At 35.8% G+C, this 19,524-nt stretch overlaps 1 protein-coding gene across 3 annotated transcripts in view; it reads right to left on the bottom strand.

Annotated features, from left to right (window-relative positions):
- The window catches only part of INTS6 (integrator complex subunit 6), a 92,361-nt gene that overhangs the window by 28,502 nt on the left and 44,335 nt on the right, over positions 1-19,524 (bottom strand). For all 3 annotated transcript variants that reach the window (XM_001368490.5, XM_016421927.2, XM_016421928.2), the window contains one exon: positions 5,127-5,310. In XM_001368490.5, coding sequence (XP_001368527.1) covers positions 5,127-5,310 — 184 coding nt within the window. The remainder of the gene's footprint in view (positions 1-5,126; positions 5,311-19,524) is intronic.

Genomic DNA, 19,524 nt, shown 5'->3' with positions numbered 1-19,524 from the left:
GGACAGTTTTGAAAATAATGGGTAGAACTTAACAAATTATTTTTTAAAGCAAGCAGTATTGAAATAAAAGATTCTCTAATAACACTAAACAACAAAAAGGGAGATACCAACATTCATTTCTTAAGTGGGCATTTTCAGGGTACAACTGCAGGTAACAGTTTGAAAAGCCTAGGAAATGCGAAAATCTGCCTAATAATCATCAATTCAAACCATATCTATTTTAGTTGTTAAAAAGTCAACAGAGCGGGGGCAGCTGGGTGGCTCAGTGGATTGAGAGCCAGGCCTAGAGACGGGAGGTCCTAGGCCCAAATTTGTCCTCAGACACTTCCTAGCTGTGTGACCCTGGGCAAGTCACTTGACCCCCATTGCCTAACCCTTGCCACTCTTCTGCCGTGGAGCCAATACAGAGTACTGACTCCAAGACAGAAGGTAAGGGTTTAAAAAAAAAAGTCAACAGCGGCTGTGTCCTTTTCACAAATAGTCAATATTAGTGGAAAGAAATCATATTATATGTCTCAAGGTAGTTATAACATATGCATTTAGCATATATGACCTTTAGCAAAAGGTTATTTTGAAAAATACAAACATCCCAGTCAGTAATGAAACATAAAACTCAAAGACAGCTTTGCTTAAAGGACAAAATATAAAGAGATTTGGCATTAGTGTATATAAGAAATTATATCTGTGCCTGTTGCCTTGTTCATTGAGTGTTATGATAAAAACAAGCTCAATATAATATTCAAATTAGTGTAAAATCAATTAATTTTTTACAAAACAAACTGGTTTGGAAATAGAGCTATACTCAAATGATGATTTTTTTACCAAAAATATAGGATACATGTATATATGTACCTCCCAGGAAGGCAAGACTGGGGATAAATATTACATTTAATAACAGTTGAGCCTTGTACCATAATGAATTAAGTAGTAAAACACAATCATATGTGATATCAATACCAAAGAAATAAAATCGCAAAGATTTGCATGGGTGATTAGTACTCAATATTCAGTTTATTTAATCCACTGTGATTTGTTTCTTCATAATCCTATATTTATTAACTATTGATTCTGTAAACTACATACCTTACTTCCCTGCAGTCTCAAAGTAATGTCAATCACAAGAGAAGAGTTAAGTAACTTATAAATATTATAGAAAAGGCCTTTATTCTAAATTTTCATTTTTCTCTTAAAAACACTTTTGCAAATATAACAAAATGCATTGTACTACACTAAAAATGAGATATAACCACTTGAAAATTTTTATGAACCACTATTTGTCTTTTGACAGGTTAAAACACATATTAAGTAAAACTTATCTTTATACTCCTGCAACAGTATACCAAATCTGAATCAAAATCAACTAGTAACTTTTAAGCTTATGGAGCAATTTTGACAAGAACACACAAAATCATAAATCAAAGTTAAGACTTCACTTGGTTTTGGTCAGTGCTAGCCCCCATAGACCAGAGCAGACAGTATGAATACAAATGCATGGTCATACACAAGTGTGTAAATAGTCCAAGTATGTAGGTACTAGAGTAGCATCATAATTAAGTCTAGGAAAACAAAAGAAGGGCAGCTAGATGGCCTAGTGGATAGAGTGCCAGGCCTAAGACCAGAAAGACTCATCTTCCTGAGTTCAAATCTGCCTAAAACACCTATTAGCTGTGTGACCATAGACAAATCACCTCCGTTTCCTCATCTGTAAAGTGAGCTGGAAAAGGAAATGGCAAACAACTCCTGTATCCTTAGATAAACTCAAAAGGGATCACTTAAGAGTTGAATACAATTGAAGAGTAACAATTAAAAAAAATAAAGTAATAGAACCAAAATTCTAATTTTTGAAATGAACTAACAATGAAGGTTAAAAAAAAATGAATTTCTCTAACCTAAGAAAAATTAGGATTGTTTCTTGAAAACTTCATGTGACCAAGAACAGCTTTCCTCTATTTCCATTATTGATGGTGCTAAACTAAATGGACCCATTAGATTTTAGGAAAAAAATTTCTAGCATCTGAAGATTCCTGAAAAATTAAAATACAAGACCAGGGAAGGTTGTAGAATCACCTGCTCTGGAGGTTAAACAAAAATTAAGCCAAAGGCAAGAGATAGCTAGTTGGTAAAAACTATTTCAATACAGAATTTCTGAAAGGAGAAAAGATTAAGGATGAGAACAAGTATTTAATAATGCCAGACACTAGAACTTTATAAATATTATTTCATTTGATTCTCGCCACAACCTTGTGAGGTAGGTTCTATTATTATTCACGTGATACAATTGAGCAACCTGAGGCAGAAAGATTAGGCCATTTCCCCAGGATTACACAGCAAGTGTTTGAAGCTACATGCAACCTCAGTTCTTCCTGACACCAAGCCCAATGCTCTGTCCATTGTGCCAATCAGATGATCAGGTAGACAGGAGACTTGAAATTAGATAACTTCAAGCTTCCTTCTAGTCATTCTATGGTTGTTTTATTGTACAATCCTAAATTTATCTGAACCTAATGCCAAGTCACTCAATAATCCTAGAAATTTATACCAATTCTCCAAAATAATTTAGTGAAAAACAGATATTTCCAACCTGTATACAAAGCATCTATGAAAGGAAATTCTTGGTCCTCTTTGTCTATTCTGAGTTTGCACTTGTGAAAAGGAAATCCTTTGTTCTCTTTGCCTAGTACCTCACTAGACTGAAGACAGGATAAACTCTCTTGTCTATTTTTTAATTAATCAACAAAAGCAAATACACCCATGCTTAACCCTAAGATAATGGAAGTCCACAAACTCTTACTCCCAGGAGGAGAGTTAACACCTTTAAAGGTGAGAAGCCAGCAAGATACTTGGAAAAGCTCCACCCTTTTTTCTAACTCAAACAGCCAGAAACTTTTGAATTCTTTTAAGAGTTCACACATTCAGAAAGGTGTGAATCCAAAAGTGTGAATCCTAGGAGGATGAGAGGTATGACAATTTTGGAAATTGTGATTGGCCTCTGTGAAGAGGGGCAAGGATAGGAAACCACCATAAAAGCCACAAAATTCTTCAGTTGGGAGGCTGGTGAAGTTTAGTCTTGCGGGGAGTGTCTCCTGGAGATAGTCTTGGAGGGAACCTCATTGGAGACTGCAGTGTGGATCCTGACTTCAACTTAAAGACTCCTGGACCACTTGGTTGGGTGAGTGAAAAGGCTGACTCGTTTCCTAAGCCTAGCTTCCAGCTAACTCACTACCAGCCCTCCTGACCAAGGACTAGTATAGGTATTTTCTATAACCTCTGTCACATTTCTCTACTTTATTGTTTCCCCTCCATTTTGGTAAATAAACTGTGTCCAACCATTAAATTTAACCTTTACACATATGTAAAATCTTTAAGTCCTTCAACCTAACAAATAATAAAATAGCTGAAAAGCTGTATATACATCTGAGAGTTGTACTATTGCAAGTACAACGAGTAATTATCCAATTAAGGTAGACTACATGATTTCTAAGGTTCCTGCAAACTCTAAATTCTATTCCCTGAGGTTTCAAAAATTATATCAAGTCTATAGATGGTTCAGTGCAATGCAAGAATGAAATAAAAACATTCTTGAATATTACCACACAACCTTGAAAAACAAGATAATGGCATGTGATAGGCAGATCAAATCACAACTACACTATATCCTTGCTCTCTTCACACCACCCTCCAGGGTCCTATAGTTCAAAAACCCTAAGAATAAGTCACACCAACCCTTCTTCCAGCTTGGACTTTGCAGCCAATCATCTAGAGGAGCAAACCTGGTGGAAAGAGGCCCACCAATACTGCCAATATCAACAACACTATCAACCAACTGACACTGACAGGAGACTAATAACAAGTAGGCAGCTATAGTTAGGTAAATCTAAGAACCTCTGCAGCATTAGTTCCCACACCCTCCCTCCCCTAAACACTATTTTCAGCTAACATTCAGGAAAACAACTTTTGTATAAGTTAGAACTGGCAACTACCTCTTCCAGGGCTACAGCCTTTGCCTTCTCTTCAGCCAATTACTGAAGTCAAGAAAAGAAACTTATAAACTAAGTCCTTGGAATCATCAAACGGTCCACCAACAGAAAATAAAAAGGTTTCATTAATGGAAATGACACTAAAGATGATGCATCACTATGTGCTAAGGGCCACTGGGCCTTGACATTTGACTTAAAGAAGTTTCCTATGTGCTGTCTTCTCCCATTGTTACAAAGCAAAGTTTCTTTTCTTCTACTTTTAGTACTTTAGTCCTTTTTTTTTTGTATTCCCAGTGCTTCACACTTAATGCATAATATTTTTTCATTCATTTAAACACACACACAGAGTCACAAATATGCATGCAGGCACACAATTAAAGACAACAGAAGCCCTGACTTTATATCTGAGTGTCTCAGACAAAACTAGTTCATAAAACACTCTGCCAACATCTCCTGACCATTATGATCTTTTGAGTTATTTAATAATATTCACTTAACAAAGTGGCTACATTATCTGATTTTTAAGTGGAACATGTGGTTGAAATATATTTCTACTCACATCTTTGCCTCTAAGATTAGTGCTTATGCCCTTAGACATCCTAATATTAAAATATTTTCATAATAGTCTATACTCTTCCTTAATCATTTGGTCCAATAAACAGCTCCTATAAGAAATTCTTTCTTAAATCTAACTTTAATGTTTCCAACCAAGGTGCATAGTTCTAGATTTGGGGGTGGGGGTGGGGAAGACACTCAGAGACATCTAATTCAACCCCTTTATTTTATAGGTGATAAAACTGAAGCCTAGAGAAGTTAAGTGACTCACCATGGTTCCCAGGGCATTATTGGAGATGGGATCTGAACCCATCTCTATTTGAACCCATATTCTTTCACCATATCAGTCTAATAACTCCAAACTGCTAATCTCCTATTAGTTAATAATTAAGTAAATAGTTAAGGAAAACATCTAAGGAATTATGAATACTTCCATTTTCTAGTTGAGAAGCATAAAATATTGCTATTCAAAATCAAATCCAGTAGCTATAACAGCTTCAAGATCAGTGTCCATTAAAGCCAAAGGCATTTTAAAAATGCTCTTAGGTTAGCACTAACTGAGAGTTTTGTTTTTGTTTTAATCAAAAACCTTACCTCCTGTCACCTCACACATTGGTGTGATTGCGGAATCATCTAGAGGCACACCTGTCAACTGCTCTGATTCAACAGCCATGGTACCAGGCAATCGCAACACTAATGCAAAGAGTCTCTGATCCCAACGAAAAGGTTCCTTGGTCAATTCACTTCCAGGCAAAGGTGAATTAAGAGGTAAATGGAGCTAAAAAGAAAAAGGAAATTTAAGTTTTCAGTTCAAATCATAAATTAATGTAACATTAGTATTCTCATAACACAAAGCAAAAAAGAAAATAAAATGCCAAAAGGAAAATGTATTGCAAGCCTTGCTTTGAGGACCTCTGCTGGGAAGTCTGAATTACTACAAAGCTTTTGCCACCAAATTGTATTCCTGAAATTTTTGCATAAATTTCATATTTTTAAAACAAATCATGCATTAAAAGCATTAAGATAACTTATTTAGTTAGAGAAAATTTGCGGTAAAGGTCAAGAATTCTTCTGTACGGTAAATAGTCACCTATATTTATTTGATTTTAATTTTTTTTACATTTTTAAAAGTAATATGTATATTTGCCATCTTTTATAGATAACCTTTGCTAAACCAAAAGTAAATGATTTTTGAGCTTATAAAGTTGGTCACTTAGAACAATCTTGTTCTACATTATTAAAAGATTTAAGTTTTTTCTACTCATTTATCAGTTCCTAGAGAGAGATAAGCTGGCTGTAGAGTGAGAAGCCAAGTCCTTCCTTCCCAATAATATACTTTTCAAATTCCTCATTTTAAGAAGAGAGTTAAAAATTATTTTGTTGCTATCTTTTCCCCTAAATACTCATGATAAGGAGACAATATCAACAAAACATTTCCCTATGTAAGACCTAAGGGTCAGTAACTTCATTATTGTCAGTTAGTGGTTATTGGATGGAATCAAACTTTTGCTTACTGCCATCTGGCCAAGTCAGATGGCAGTGGCAGTGGGGAGCAATGTTGAGGAAATATGGTCCAGGGTCTAACTAGATAGATCCCTAACTCCATAGCAGTCAAAAATCAAAATATTACTTTTGTCATTCCCATTCTGGGCAATCCGTGCACTAAAAATGACACAAGTGATAATGAATCCTGACCCTTTTCTTCCTCAACTACCATCAATTTGGGAAGAACCTGTGCTGTATCTAGGTCCTTTTCTTTGCAGCAGCACAATCTCTAAACACTACAAATACAGGCAAGAGACACTGGATAAAGGTAAGGCCTCTAATGACTAATGTGGCTGGTCAGGGCACATAATATCTAGAATATGGAACAGTCCCCAAAGACCTGAGAGTGGAAACATCCAGGTCAAGGGGAATAAAAACACCAAACCAAGAAAGATAGCAAAAGCAAGCTGTTATAATATACATAAGAAAAATGGAATCAAATCTACATAGATTTATGGAATGAAGAAAACTTAAAAATATAAATAATCCATAATGCATGTAATAGAAATGAAAATTATTAGGTTGATATCATGCTAGGTCTCCACTAGAATATTCCCCAAGACCACACTTTCAAATAACGGAAAAGCTACAACTGTCTAAAGAATATTTCCAAATAAATATCCATATTTTACAGTAAATTCTGAAGCTGTTTTGAAATTTTAAAGCATTACCATTATCCCAACAGTTGTCATTTCTTGTTTTTTCTGCCTTCTTACTTATGCACTAATGTGGATTCCTACAATTGTGTAGGCCAGTCAATGGAAATTGAGTCACAAAAAGAATAAGGGTCATACCACAAATCTCTGGCTAAACAATTAAGAAGCACATACTAAGTATATATTTAAGTATTAAAAAACCTAAACAGAAGATAATAAAGGAGAGGAGGAGAAAGTCCTATAACAGTAAGAATCAGGAAAAGCCAAAGATGGCATTTGGGCTGAGTTTTGAAGGAAACTAAATTGTAAGAGGTAGAAGAGTAAAGAGGAAGTGTGTTCCAAACACTGGATATAAGTCTATACAAAGTAAAAGCACAAAGATGGGAGATGAACTGTCTTATAGGAGGAACAAGAGGCCCAGTTTGGCTAAACTATAGCAAAAAATAAAGGAAAGTAATGTGTAATTACAGCAAAAAGACAAGCTGATGACAGGTTGAAAAAGGCCTTAAATGTCTATTAGTGTATGTGTCTTCAGTCATAACATGAAGAATATGGAAATATGTATTGCATGAAAGCAATAACCTAAATCAGACTTTTTACCATCTTAGAGGAAGAGGAAGAGAAGGGGGGAAAAGGGGTGCTGAGATTCTGATTCACAAAGGGTCATAAAATAATTGTTAAAAATTGGTTCTAATGTAACTGAAAAAAAAATTAAATTCATTAAGATGAACCAGGTTATCAGAAATGTTTGCATTTTATCCTAGAGGCAAACAGTCTTGTGCTTTAGGAATATAACTTTTGGTTGTGTGGAAGTCTGACAGGAAGGGACATGATTTGAAATCAGGGACATGAATTTGAAGATATTGCCAATAGTCTAGGCAAGAGGCAATTAAGGGCTTATTCAAGGATGGTGGCTATGCAAATAGAAAGAGAAGGATTTTATGGCAGTAGCAATATCGAGGAGGCATCTAGGTGTCTCAATGAACAGAGAACCAGACAGACATGAATTCAAACCCTGGGCAAGTCACTTAAAACTATGCCTCAGTTTCCTTATCTGTAAAAGAAAATGTCAAACCACTCCAGAACCTTTGACAAGAAAACACCAAATGGGGTCATGAAGAGTCAAAAATAAGACAAACAACAGCAACAACAAAAGAAATGTCATGGTTTGGTAACTGACTATGTCAAGGATAGGGTGAAGAGTTATTGATGGCTCTGAGGTTGCAAACTTGGTGACTGGAAGAATGGTGACATCCTCAATAGAAATCACAAAGTTTGGAACAATGGTCCACTCAAGGCACAAGAGAGAATGAATTCTCACTCAGACATGTTGAGTTTGCATTGCCTATAGGCCACTAAGCTTGAGATGTCCAGTATAGTTGAGGATGTATAGCCTGAGCTAAGCAGAGATCCTATATAGAGTGGAGGGCAGCTGGGTAGCTCAGTGGATTAAGAGCCAGGCCCAGAAATGAGAGGTTCTGGCTTCAAATCTGGCCTTCCTAGCTGTGTGACCCTGAGCAAGTCACTTAACCCCCATTGCCTAGTCCTTCCCTCTCTTCTGCCTTGGAACCAATACACAGTATTGATTCTGAGATAGTAGATAAGGGTTTGGAAAAGAGAGAGATACTATAGAGTTGAATTTATAGCTGGGAAAAGATGTCTAGGCCTCTAAAACAGATTTATAGCAATGTTTCAGAAAATTTAAATTCCCCAAATCTTCATTTTTAAGTACTAACATTTATTAGATTTTAAAAATAAAAAAGATATTAATGTCAGCAATTTGGTATACATGGAATATTGGGCAAGCTAAACCAAGCTTTACTGCCATTCATACAACCAGTATTTAAGTAGTAGAACAAAGTCACAATCCCAAGGTCCAGTGCTCTCCATCCCACCATGCAGCCATTTCTGAAAGCTATTTGAAAAGACAAACTTCAAAATTATATGACTACATAATATCTGAACAGTTAAGAAAAAAATCATCTTCACTTATGGCTTTGTTTTTCACTGCTTTCTGAATGAGAGATCTAAAGATAAGGCAATTTAGAAAGTTTGCCATTTTTAAATCAAAACATTACAGAAAACTTACAATTTAACCTTTAATGTAATTAACTTATTTTAATCATAGATTCATACAATCTTTCTCCCCCACCCCCACCCCACAACTTCCAGGGGCTACCTAATCCAGCCTGTATCTAAATAGGAATCCCTTCTACCCAAGCAAAAAACTAGACTTTGCTCAAAGATCTCCATCAAAAGGTACCCATTGCCCCCTTGAGATAGCAAGGCTCTTTTGGCAGTTTTAAGTGTTAATCAAGTTTTTCCCTAATAGTAAACATAAATTTACCTTTGTACATCTTCTATCCATTGCCTTCCTGTACTAAGAACAGGAATAATCACTTTTCTTCCAAGATAAACCCCTTCAACTCTTCTCTCACCACCACTCCCACTTCTAAAATCTACCCCACCAAATCTTTCCCTTTCCCAGAAAAACATTACCAATTCTTTCTGATATGTTATGAGGCACAACCTAAAAGCCCTTCATCCACTTTTTTGTTGCCTTCCTTCTAATACTCATCATTGTACCAAATGGCTTTTCAAAAACTGAACCCAATACTCCAGATATAGTCTGACTAGGCCAGAAGCCTGAGGTGGCACTAGCTTTCTTGTCCATTCTATCACTGTTTACACAAATTGAATTGACTCTTCATTTAAATCTCCAAATCATTTTCAGATGATCTACTATCTAGCCATGTCTTCCTCTATCTTGCATTCATGACATATTTTGAATCCAAGTGTAAGATGTTATAATTATCACCATACTGATTTGCCCCAATGTTAAGATATCTTTAAATTCTAACTATCATCCTATATATGCTAACAACCCCCCCAGTTTCAGGTTATCTGCAAATTTGTTAAGCATATTATGCCATGCCTTTAGTTCAGGATGAAGTACATCCAGATCTCTGAGGTCCTCCTGTGGAGACATTTCTCCAAGTAGCCATTGAAACATTAATCACTCTTCTTTGGATATGGTCATTCATAAAGTTCAAGTTTCATTTGACTGCACTATTATCCAGCCCACATCTTATTCTCTAGCATTTCCATAAGTAGCATGAGATTTTTTTCAACTGCTTTATAAGACCTAGATAAATCTTATCTAGAGCATTTCCTTAACCTAGAAGTCTAGTAATTCTATCAAAAAATAAAGTGATTCAGTATGGTATGATCTGGTTTTGATGAAGTCACATTAGTTTCCCGTTATCTATATTTACTAGATGTCCTTTAATAATCTAATTTAATAATCTAATAATCCATTACATAATTTTGATAAATCTAGTATTATCACTCAACATCAAAAATGAACATTTTTAAATTTAATTTTTAAGTAATTCACAAATTTAATAAATTTGATTATTTTTTAAAAGCAAGGCTATACTCTCTAAATCAACACTGTCCCTTTTTCAATTTGTTTAAACTGATTATCCTTAGTTACATATGCATCTGGCTGTATTCACCCTGTTCTTATGGGAGATGGTTGGAAGCTATTAAAATCACTGGAAAGCAAATTTGGGTTTGGTTCTATAAACCCATATCAAGTTAGCATTTTTCACTGAAGCAGTCCCCAGAGTAAATGAAAAAAGAGGAAAAAGAAAGTGCACTTCCTTTTTCTTTCCTCTTACTACAACTGTCAAGAACCACAAGGAGAAAGAAAATACTATATATGATTTTAGGATATTCTAAGATGGACCCTTAATTAGATGGCATGGGGGGGGGATCACATGACTTTCATTTTTTAAATGACTATAAGGGATGAAATGTTAAATTTTCATCATGTTAGCATGTCTATTAATCTAGTACATAGGTGTTTGTACACAATGTTAAAACACTATTTTAGAAACTAATTGGGGGGCAGGGGGAACTAGGTGACTAAGAAGACTGAGAGCCAGGTCTAAAGACCCAAGTTCAAATCTAGTCTCAGACACTTCCTAGCTATGTAGCCCTGGGCAAGTCACTTAACTCCCACTGTCTAGCCTTTACCTAGCTTCTACATTAGAACCAATATATATCTTGATATCAAGATAGAAGGTAAAGAATTCTTAAAATTTTAATTTGATTTCATGCCAATTAATATTTCCTATGCTGGTATTTTTAAAAGGCAGATACATATTAGGATTACTAATCATCAACCAGATTACCTTCCATTAACTTAAGTCCCACTTTAAAAATCGGGCAGAATGGCTCTATAAATCATCCCACAATCCAAACTCTCCTTTCTTCCCTTGGAATTTTACTACATGTTCTTCCTTTTACTCCTCAGCAGAAACAGATTACCCTCTAGAGGTAAACAACAGACGCAGACACAGACACAGACACAGACACAGACACAGACACACACACACACACACACACATCCCTTACCACCCCCCCCCATTGGAATCTTTTTAAATTTCAGAGACTCTACCTCATGACAACTGTATAAGTACAACTATAAGTATACCATTAACTGAGAAAAGGATAAAAATGTACAATTAATTCCATTAGCTCAATTAAATTTGCATTTTTTCAACACAAGTGCTTCCATACATTATGAAAAATAGCATCCAGAAAGTTGTTTTTAATACTGCTGTACCTCAGGTATCCCCAACATATAGGTTAGAAATCATGAAGATCAAATAAATCACACTGATGTTACCCTCTGTCATGAAAGCTAGTCACATAGTTCTCTTAACTCTAAACAGCATTTAAACAAGTAACTTTTAAAATTTCTAGTTATTTTCTTTGAACGTACCAAGTAATCAAAATTAAGACGGTGACCCAAATCAAAGAGGTTAATATTAGGCATGTTTGAAAATATCCCTCTGAACTATCTAGAAATATTTGCTAAGCAAATAGTACAGGTTTGAAAAGAATTGTAATTTACTTAAAAAAAAAAACTATTAAAATGAGCAGAACCAGGAGAACATTGTACACAGAAAAGTAAAATATTGTGAAATAATCCAATACAATGGACTTTGCAACTAGTAGCAATGCAACAAGCCAGGACACTCCTAAAGGACTTATGGGAAAGAATGCTAACCACACTGAAAGAACTATGGGAGGAGAAATGCAAAAGCAAAACATATGACATCACTTAGCACATGTATATATGGATATGTGATTTGGGGTTTAGGCTTTTTAAAAAATCATTCAATAGAAAAAATGAATAATATGGAAATAGGTATCAAGTGATAACATTTGTATAATCCAGTGGAATTGCTTATCCGTTCAGGGGAGGGAAAGGGAGGAAGAGAAGAGTGGAGGGAAAGAAAATAAATCATGTAAACATGGGAAAATATTTTAAAATAAACAAATAAAAATAAAACCTGTATTGACAGTAACTTAACTAGTCATATTCCTTATACAACCAAATAATATTTGGGAGAAAAACTAATGATGGAAATTTTTTTAAGTCAAAGTTTTCATTTCAGATTCAACCCAATATCCTATACTTTCCATATTTTCAATAATGAACAGTAAGTGATGTTCAGAATAATAACCCAGAGGAACTACAGAACTGTAAAACACTAAACAAAAGGTCAAATTATAGTCACTAATATTCTAAAATAGGTCTTAGGTAGAAGTAAATGACAGTATTTTCTATTTCCAAAAAGGGTTAATATAAAATAAATTGAAACAAACCAGTTAAACAGGAAATCCAATTCATCAGAATATTAAATTATTCTAAATGATCTCATTGAATCTTTGCTTTACATTGATGTACTTAGCACTTAACTTTAGTCTCTCCATAGTTTCCCAAACCCACTAACAACTGTTTATCAGGCATTCTGTACTACTAGTCTCAGAATCTCACTCAACATAGCCACACAAAAAAATTATTAAAAATAAATCATTATCTTACCCCTAAACTCACCTTTTAAAATTCCTTCTCCCTGTCCACAGCCTGACCCTTTACTGTCTTACCATATGTATTCATTCAGCTTCCTCTTTTCTCCACTCAGGTGGGAACCACTACCTCTAGATCAGTCTCACCTTGGCTTATTACAAAAGCTTCTTCCCAAATGGTCTCTCTGCCTCAAGTTCATCCTTCATATCACAAAGTGATTCCATAAACTGAAAAATATAGCCAGGTCTTTCCCTTGCTCAATAACCAATGGCGCCCTCCGCCTCCCGCCCCCCACCCCTTCTAGGGAAAAAAAATAGAATCCTTGGGTTTGGCATTTAAAGCCCTTCACAACCTGTTCCTCAACCTAATTTATTACACATTGAGGGCCAGGGATGGGGAAGGAATAAGCATTTATATGATACTGTCACGAATATTTTTCAGCCAATGTGGAATAAAGCAAAGTGGCAAAACTCCAAGTCAATGACAAGTTTATTGTCTCTCAGCAAAGCTAGGTCATCAGATTTTCCTCATAATCTAAGACAATTGAATGAGAGGTTTTTCTCCTTCTTTTATATCCTAACATCATTACATCATTCAAGATCCCACCCCAATATTCAACCACCAATCCTGGGTCTCAATGGGTGGGAGATCCATTTAGGATAAAAGGATAGGAGTTACATCTAGGGACAATAGGCAGAAAGACTATTTTCTAGCAATGATTGAGTGCTTGAGGAGGTGTCTCAGCTTTTTATTGAGTATTGGTTGTTGGGATGGCCTTCCATCTGATATACTAGGCTAAGTCCTTTGGTCAAAAGGTCAGCACACCTCCAAAACCCTCCACCACTCACCATCTGGACATGCCTTTATGTATTTTGATAAGCTCTCAGCTAACTTAATGAGTCACACACTATTGTAAATGATAGCTTATGAGATTAAAGAGAAAGTAAGATATCCTACATCGCTTAGACTTTTTCCTTATGAAATGCAATTACTAGATTTCTAGTAATCTTACTATAATCTGGGACAACTGCTTATTGTGTCTAATTACTGATTAAATGTGATAACTCAGGTCTTCTTTAAAAATAATCAAGGGGACAGGGATTTTCATTCTCTTTAGTACCTATTACATGCCAACCACTGTGTTAAGTACTCTGTAAATATTATCGCATTTGATATGGGAAGTACAATGCTTTTATTATTCCCACTTTATGATTGAGGAAAATGAGGCAGACAGGTAGAGCAGTGACTATTCCAAACATCATATAGCTATGAATGGTTGAATTTGAGCTCAGGTCTTCCTGACTCCAGTCCCAGTATTCTATGCATTATGGTGTCCCCTAGCTGCTACCATCATCTCTCCCCTTTATCCACACAACAATCCAGCCAAACTGGGTTTCTTACTGTTTCTCACACCAGACAATCTAAACCAGTGATGGTGACTCTTTTAGAGACCAAGTGCCCAAACTGCAACCCTCATGTGGCATGTGAGGGAATGCCTTACCCCAGACAGGGGAGGGAAGAAGTACTCCCATTGGGCTGCTGAGCAGAGGGGTGGGTCATGTGAGAAATGTCCTCAGGCATGTGTGGAGATGGGGGAGGTGAGCCGCCTCCTCTTCCAGGAGTGCCATAGGTTTGCCAACATTATGCACTCTTGTTCTTCATGTCTGGATTGCACTTCTTCCTTTACTTCCAACCCAAAGAACCTCAAGTTTCCTTCAAAGCTTAGCTGAAATGCTACTTCTTGCATGAAGTCTTTTCCAACTTATGCAGTTGCCAGGACCCACTCCCAATTTTAAAAAATTTTGTCTCTACTTACATGTGTACATGATGTTGGGTTCCCCACAGGGTAAGAATTGTTTCACTGGTATTTGTATCTTTTGCAATCATCACAGTGCCTGAAACCTACATACTTTTAATAAATGCTTCTTGATTGTCTTATTGGGTTTTGTTTGAATTTGAATTTGACTAACAATTTCTTTGTAACTTACAGAAAACATGCAAGCAATTAATACTTTAGTGAAAACAGTCTTCTCTATGTTGAAGCAAGCTGGGCCAGTGATTTACTTGTTTACCATGAATTTGTGTTACTGAATAATATCCTCAATAATAAAACATTTTTTATAAAAAATACTAAAAATTCAGATTTCCTACTAATTTAGACTGATTTAATCCTAATTTCTTTGAATCTAGAAAGGGATACTGCTTATCGTTTCTAAATTCCTCTCATCTCATTTTGATACTCAGTAGTACAAACCACAAATGAAGTATTGAAAATTAATAATTCAATTGATAATGTAAAATATGTAGATTAGCATACACACATGCATTGATTTGCAGGATTAATTTACACTCCACTGGTATGAGTTTTTAAAACAAAGGGTTCTAAATTGTTCAGGCTAGCTGGGTTTTCCACATAGCTCAAAGTATACTCCTTCACACAACCATCATTATAACATAATTAAATGTAATCTAATCCTTTCTTAAATATAAATAAAACCACAGCATTTTAGACATACAATGGGTGTGCTTCTTTGAGTCCCAATTTCTCAAACAATAAAAGCAGAGGAAGTGAGACTAAATAAATGCAACCATTCAAAAAGTTCAACAGAAGCTTAATAGTGTCTACTACATATTAAAAAAATGAAAGGAAATACAAAGAAAAAACCACTTCCCCATACAGAGGGGCAAAGGAAACAGCCATACAAACTGGTTGAGGAAAATGAGATCTGTTAAAGCTCCTAAATCCTTTGATTAAATCCAAATTCTTTACAAATGGGAAAACTTAATGACCTGACAAAGGTCATAAGCTACTTGATGCCATTTGAGACCAAAACCAAAGGAGACCAACACCTATCCCAGTGCTCTAATTTGCAGTGGACTTAGAAAACAGATTAAGCTTATTATACCTTTTCATAGGTAAGAGTAAATAGGTTCTAAGTGAGAGTGTAAGGGTCTAAAATCCTGTATCTAACACTTAAAAACTATGTATAATCATAGACAAAAATTTACTCTGAACCTCTATTTTTCTGAAATTTAAAATGGAGACAATACCTGTAATAGTTACCTCATGGGGGGCTGTTAAGAGGATCAAGACACAGGGGGCAGCTGGGTGGCTCAGTGGATTGAGAGTCAGGTCTAGAGAGGGGAGGTCCCAGGTTCAAATCTGGTCTCAGATACTTCCTAGCTATGTGACTCTGGGAAAGTCACTTAATCCCCATTGCCTAGCCCTTACCACTTTTCTGCCTTAGAACCAATACACACTATTGATTCTAAGACATAAGTCAAGGGTTTAAAAAAAAAGGCATCATACATAAGATGCTTTGTAAACTTGCCTTTGTAAAGGCAAGATATAATTATAAGTTGTTACTATTAATATTTATGAATAAAATATGAACATTAAATTTACTCTCCCCTGCCCATTTTTAGATTTAATCACCAGAAGCATATATATCTTATACCTGAGGAGTAGGGGAAGTCTGTGAGACAAAATAAATGCACATGTGCGATAGTGGGTGACGAATCAGAATCTACCTAAGCAAAGCTTTAGCTATAATTGGTACATGTAAAATGGAAGGAAGTCACAGGAAGTGACAAAAAGAAATGATCTTTTAAAATGCCAAGAACTTCCTGTGAAGAGGCCTTCAGCTCTTTTGCAAAGAGGAGCTCTGACTGAAGATCTCGGATTGCTTCTACTTTCCTTAAAACTACCATGTGGGGTGGGTGAAAAAGGCTGACTCCTTTTCCTGAAGATTTTCTGAAGGGACTAGCCTCAGGAGAGACCTAACCTCTTGAGAGACACTTCCTGCATCCCCAGGTCCTCACCTCAAGGCTGAGGCCTCTCCTGCTAAGGGCTAATGAGCCCTGCCTGGGTTGAGCCAGGGGTAGGAGCAAAATACTTAAGTGTTTAGGCTAGATATCATACCCTATCCTCTCTCTGATTTTCTTACTTTCACTCTTTCCATATTTTATAAATAAATTGTTAAAATAAATCTCTTTGAAATTTGACTAAATTCCTGGCGACCCTACACCTAAATAATCCAGTCCAACCTTTTAGACTAACCCCTTACATTTTTTATCCTTACAAATTGCATGAGTTTTCAAGTACAATCTTTTGTAACATTTATTTTGACTGCTTATAGACCTTTCCCTCCTTTTTATTTCTGGTTCTCAGTTGTTTCAAATGTCTCAATCCCAGACAGGCAAGTTATCATAAACATGCATGTAAAATAGAGAAGGAATATCTGACCATCACCTCTTAATAGTAAGGTGCTGATGTGCAGCATCATGAGAAACAAAAGATTTAAGACAAGAATAAATGATTAAAAGGCCAGACATAATTAGGCAAAGTCCAATTTTCTCAGTCAGACTCAGCTTTTATATTGAATGGGATATCTTGGGCATCACTGAGTACAAGCTCCTAATGTTCCAGATGAGGGAACCCAGACCCATGAGTTAAATGAGGAGCCAAATGTCCTCATCAGCCAGTGCACTACTCTTTCACATTACACTATGCAGCTCTTTTACAAGTGAGAACAGAAGCTTCATTCATTCAACAAAAGTTTATTAAGTGACAATTATGTACAATATTTGGCATCTTTGGAATAACAGGCTATTTTACTGTCTGCATCCATTATATAAATTTCTCCTTTCCAAATAAAAGTAAAGTCAACCAACTACAAACATTTATGATCTGTAGTACCTAGCATTGTGCTGAATGTGCTAAAATAACAAAAAATTTATTTATTTTAATTTTTTAAAATGGTATCACATCCTTGCACAAGGAATTTATAATTGGGGAAGACAGTAATGAAGCAGAATGGCAATAAATGACAAATCAAGGGTTATATTCTGTGGTACATTAAAACATTCACAGAAAGAAAAGATCACTAAACACTAGAATAAGGACAAGTTTCACAGAAAGGCTAAAGTTTGAGCAAGGTGTTCAAAAAGATAGATAAGATTAGATAGGTAAAAGGGAATGGAAAGTGCCATCCAGGCTAACTCTAAGCAAAGTTATGGAAATAAAGATTAGCTAAGGAGGCTGTTGGAAGTTGGAAGCAAAGAACCAGGAGCATATTAAGTCATATTCATTCACATTAAAGCTTAGTAAAGACATTAAATTTCATAGGTAGAGAGCAAGGACAAATTATGGACAGTCTAAATGAGTTAAATACAAACGAACATTTCATATGGTAGACAATCATACATACTTGAGCAGACTTAACACAGGCTCTTGAGCAAGAAGTTAAGAATACAAATTAGATTTGGTAAGTAAGCCAGTGGAGAGAAAGATAACAGAAACTCATGAAGACCAATCCAATTCTATCTGCAGTTTTCCAGAAAGTAGATGATTCTGGAATATAAATACAAGGACCAGTTGGGAGTTGATGGTACACTAGAGAGGGGGAGACCCAAGCTCAAATCCGCCTCAAATACTAAATAGCTGTGGCAAGCCCTTAACCTGTTTGCCTCATTTTCTCAACTGTAAAATAGGAATGATAGCACCTACCTCTCAGGGTTGTGAGAACCAATTAGATATTTGTAATAAAGCACTCAGCAAAGTACCTGACACACACTAAGCACTATATAAATGCTTATTTCTTTCCTTCTTGTTTTCTCAAAGTAGAACTAGAGAAACTGGGAAAAATTTAAGAGATATTAAGAATGAAGAATAGACAGAAAAGGTACAAATGGCAAAGCTTGCGTGGTGTTAGTGTGTTGGGAAGCAGTATCAGCTTAGGAATAAAAATGACAACTTTAGTTTTGGACAACCTGAGTTTAAGCCATAAAAACATTTTGGTGGAAATACCTTCAAGGTACTTAAAATAAGAGATCAGAAGAAATGGTACTACATCGAACTAACAGATAAAGAATTTTGAGTTACAGTCATGGACAAAAGCAAATATATTAACATGAACAAATTTGTTTCAAAGCTAGTAGTGAAACCACTAGATTGAATTCTTGCTGTGATACTTATTAAAATATACAAATGATAAAAAACCCATTTAGAAATACTTTGGCCAAGCACAGAAGTTTACTTAATGCACCTTAACACTACTTCTTCATTCCAAGCTATCAAGAACTGTAAAACCACAAAATTTCAGTTAGATGAGATTTTAATGGCCACTTGCTTACCCACTAACTGGGGAAAAAATTCCTCATATAACATTTGGAAAGCTTTCACTACAAGCTCTGCCTGAGTACTTGTATAATAAGGAATCTACTACTAATTTTGTTGTTGTTATTAAAAACCATTATGTTCCATCTTAGAATCAATACTATGTATTGGTTCCAAGGCAGAAGAACAGCAAGGGCTAGGCAACTTGAAGTTGTGACTTGCCCATCGTCACACAGCTAGGAAGTGCCTGAGGTAAAATTTGAATCCAGAACCTTTCAGTCCTGCCTTCCAATTGTAACAAGGGAGGTTTACACAATCCACTGACCCACCTAACTGCCCTCTACTTCTAATATTTAGAAAACTTTCCTCACTTCAAAACTACAGGTTTCTTTGCAATCTCTCCCCATTGTTCCTGGCTTTGCCACCTGAATACAAACAGAAACCAAATCTTTCCATATTCCAGGTTACAGTGCTGAATTTCCTCACTTTTAAATAGGTATGATGGAGTATAGCAGTGCTATATACTTCGTTGACTCTGGAAATATGTTAAATTCAAATAAATCTGGTATCTCATCTAACTATATATTGACCATTCTGTGCACCTTTTAACTGTGCAGTTCCACTTAAGTTCACCAGAGGATCCAACCAAAATATTGGGGGCCTTCCTTCCTTTCTCCTGAAATTGCAATAGGAGACCAAGAAGTACACAGTAAGGGATAAGGAACAAGAGATGGAGAGCTTGAGTGTTCCACTGGCAATCCTTGACCTCACCATGTGATCAGCCCA

This window comes from Monodelphis domestica, chromosome 4, assembly GCF_027887165.1.
Source record: "Monodelphis domestica isolate mMonDom1 chromosome 4, mMonDom1.pri, whole genome shotgun sequence".
NCBI lineage: Eukaryota > Metazoa > Chordata > Mammalia > Didelphimorphia > Didelphidae > Monodelphis > Monodelphis domestica.
This window is presented reverse-complemented; position numbering and strand designations above follow the sequence as displayed.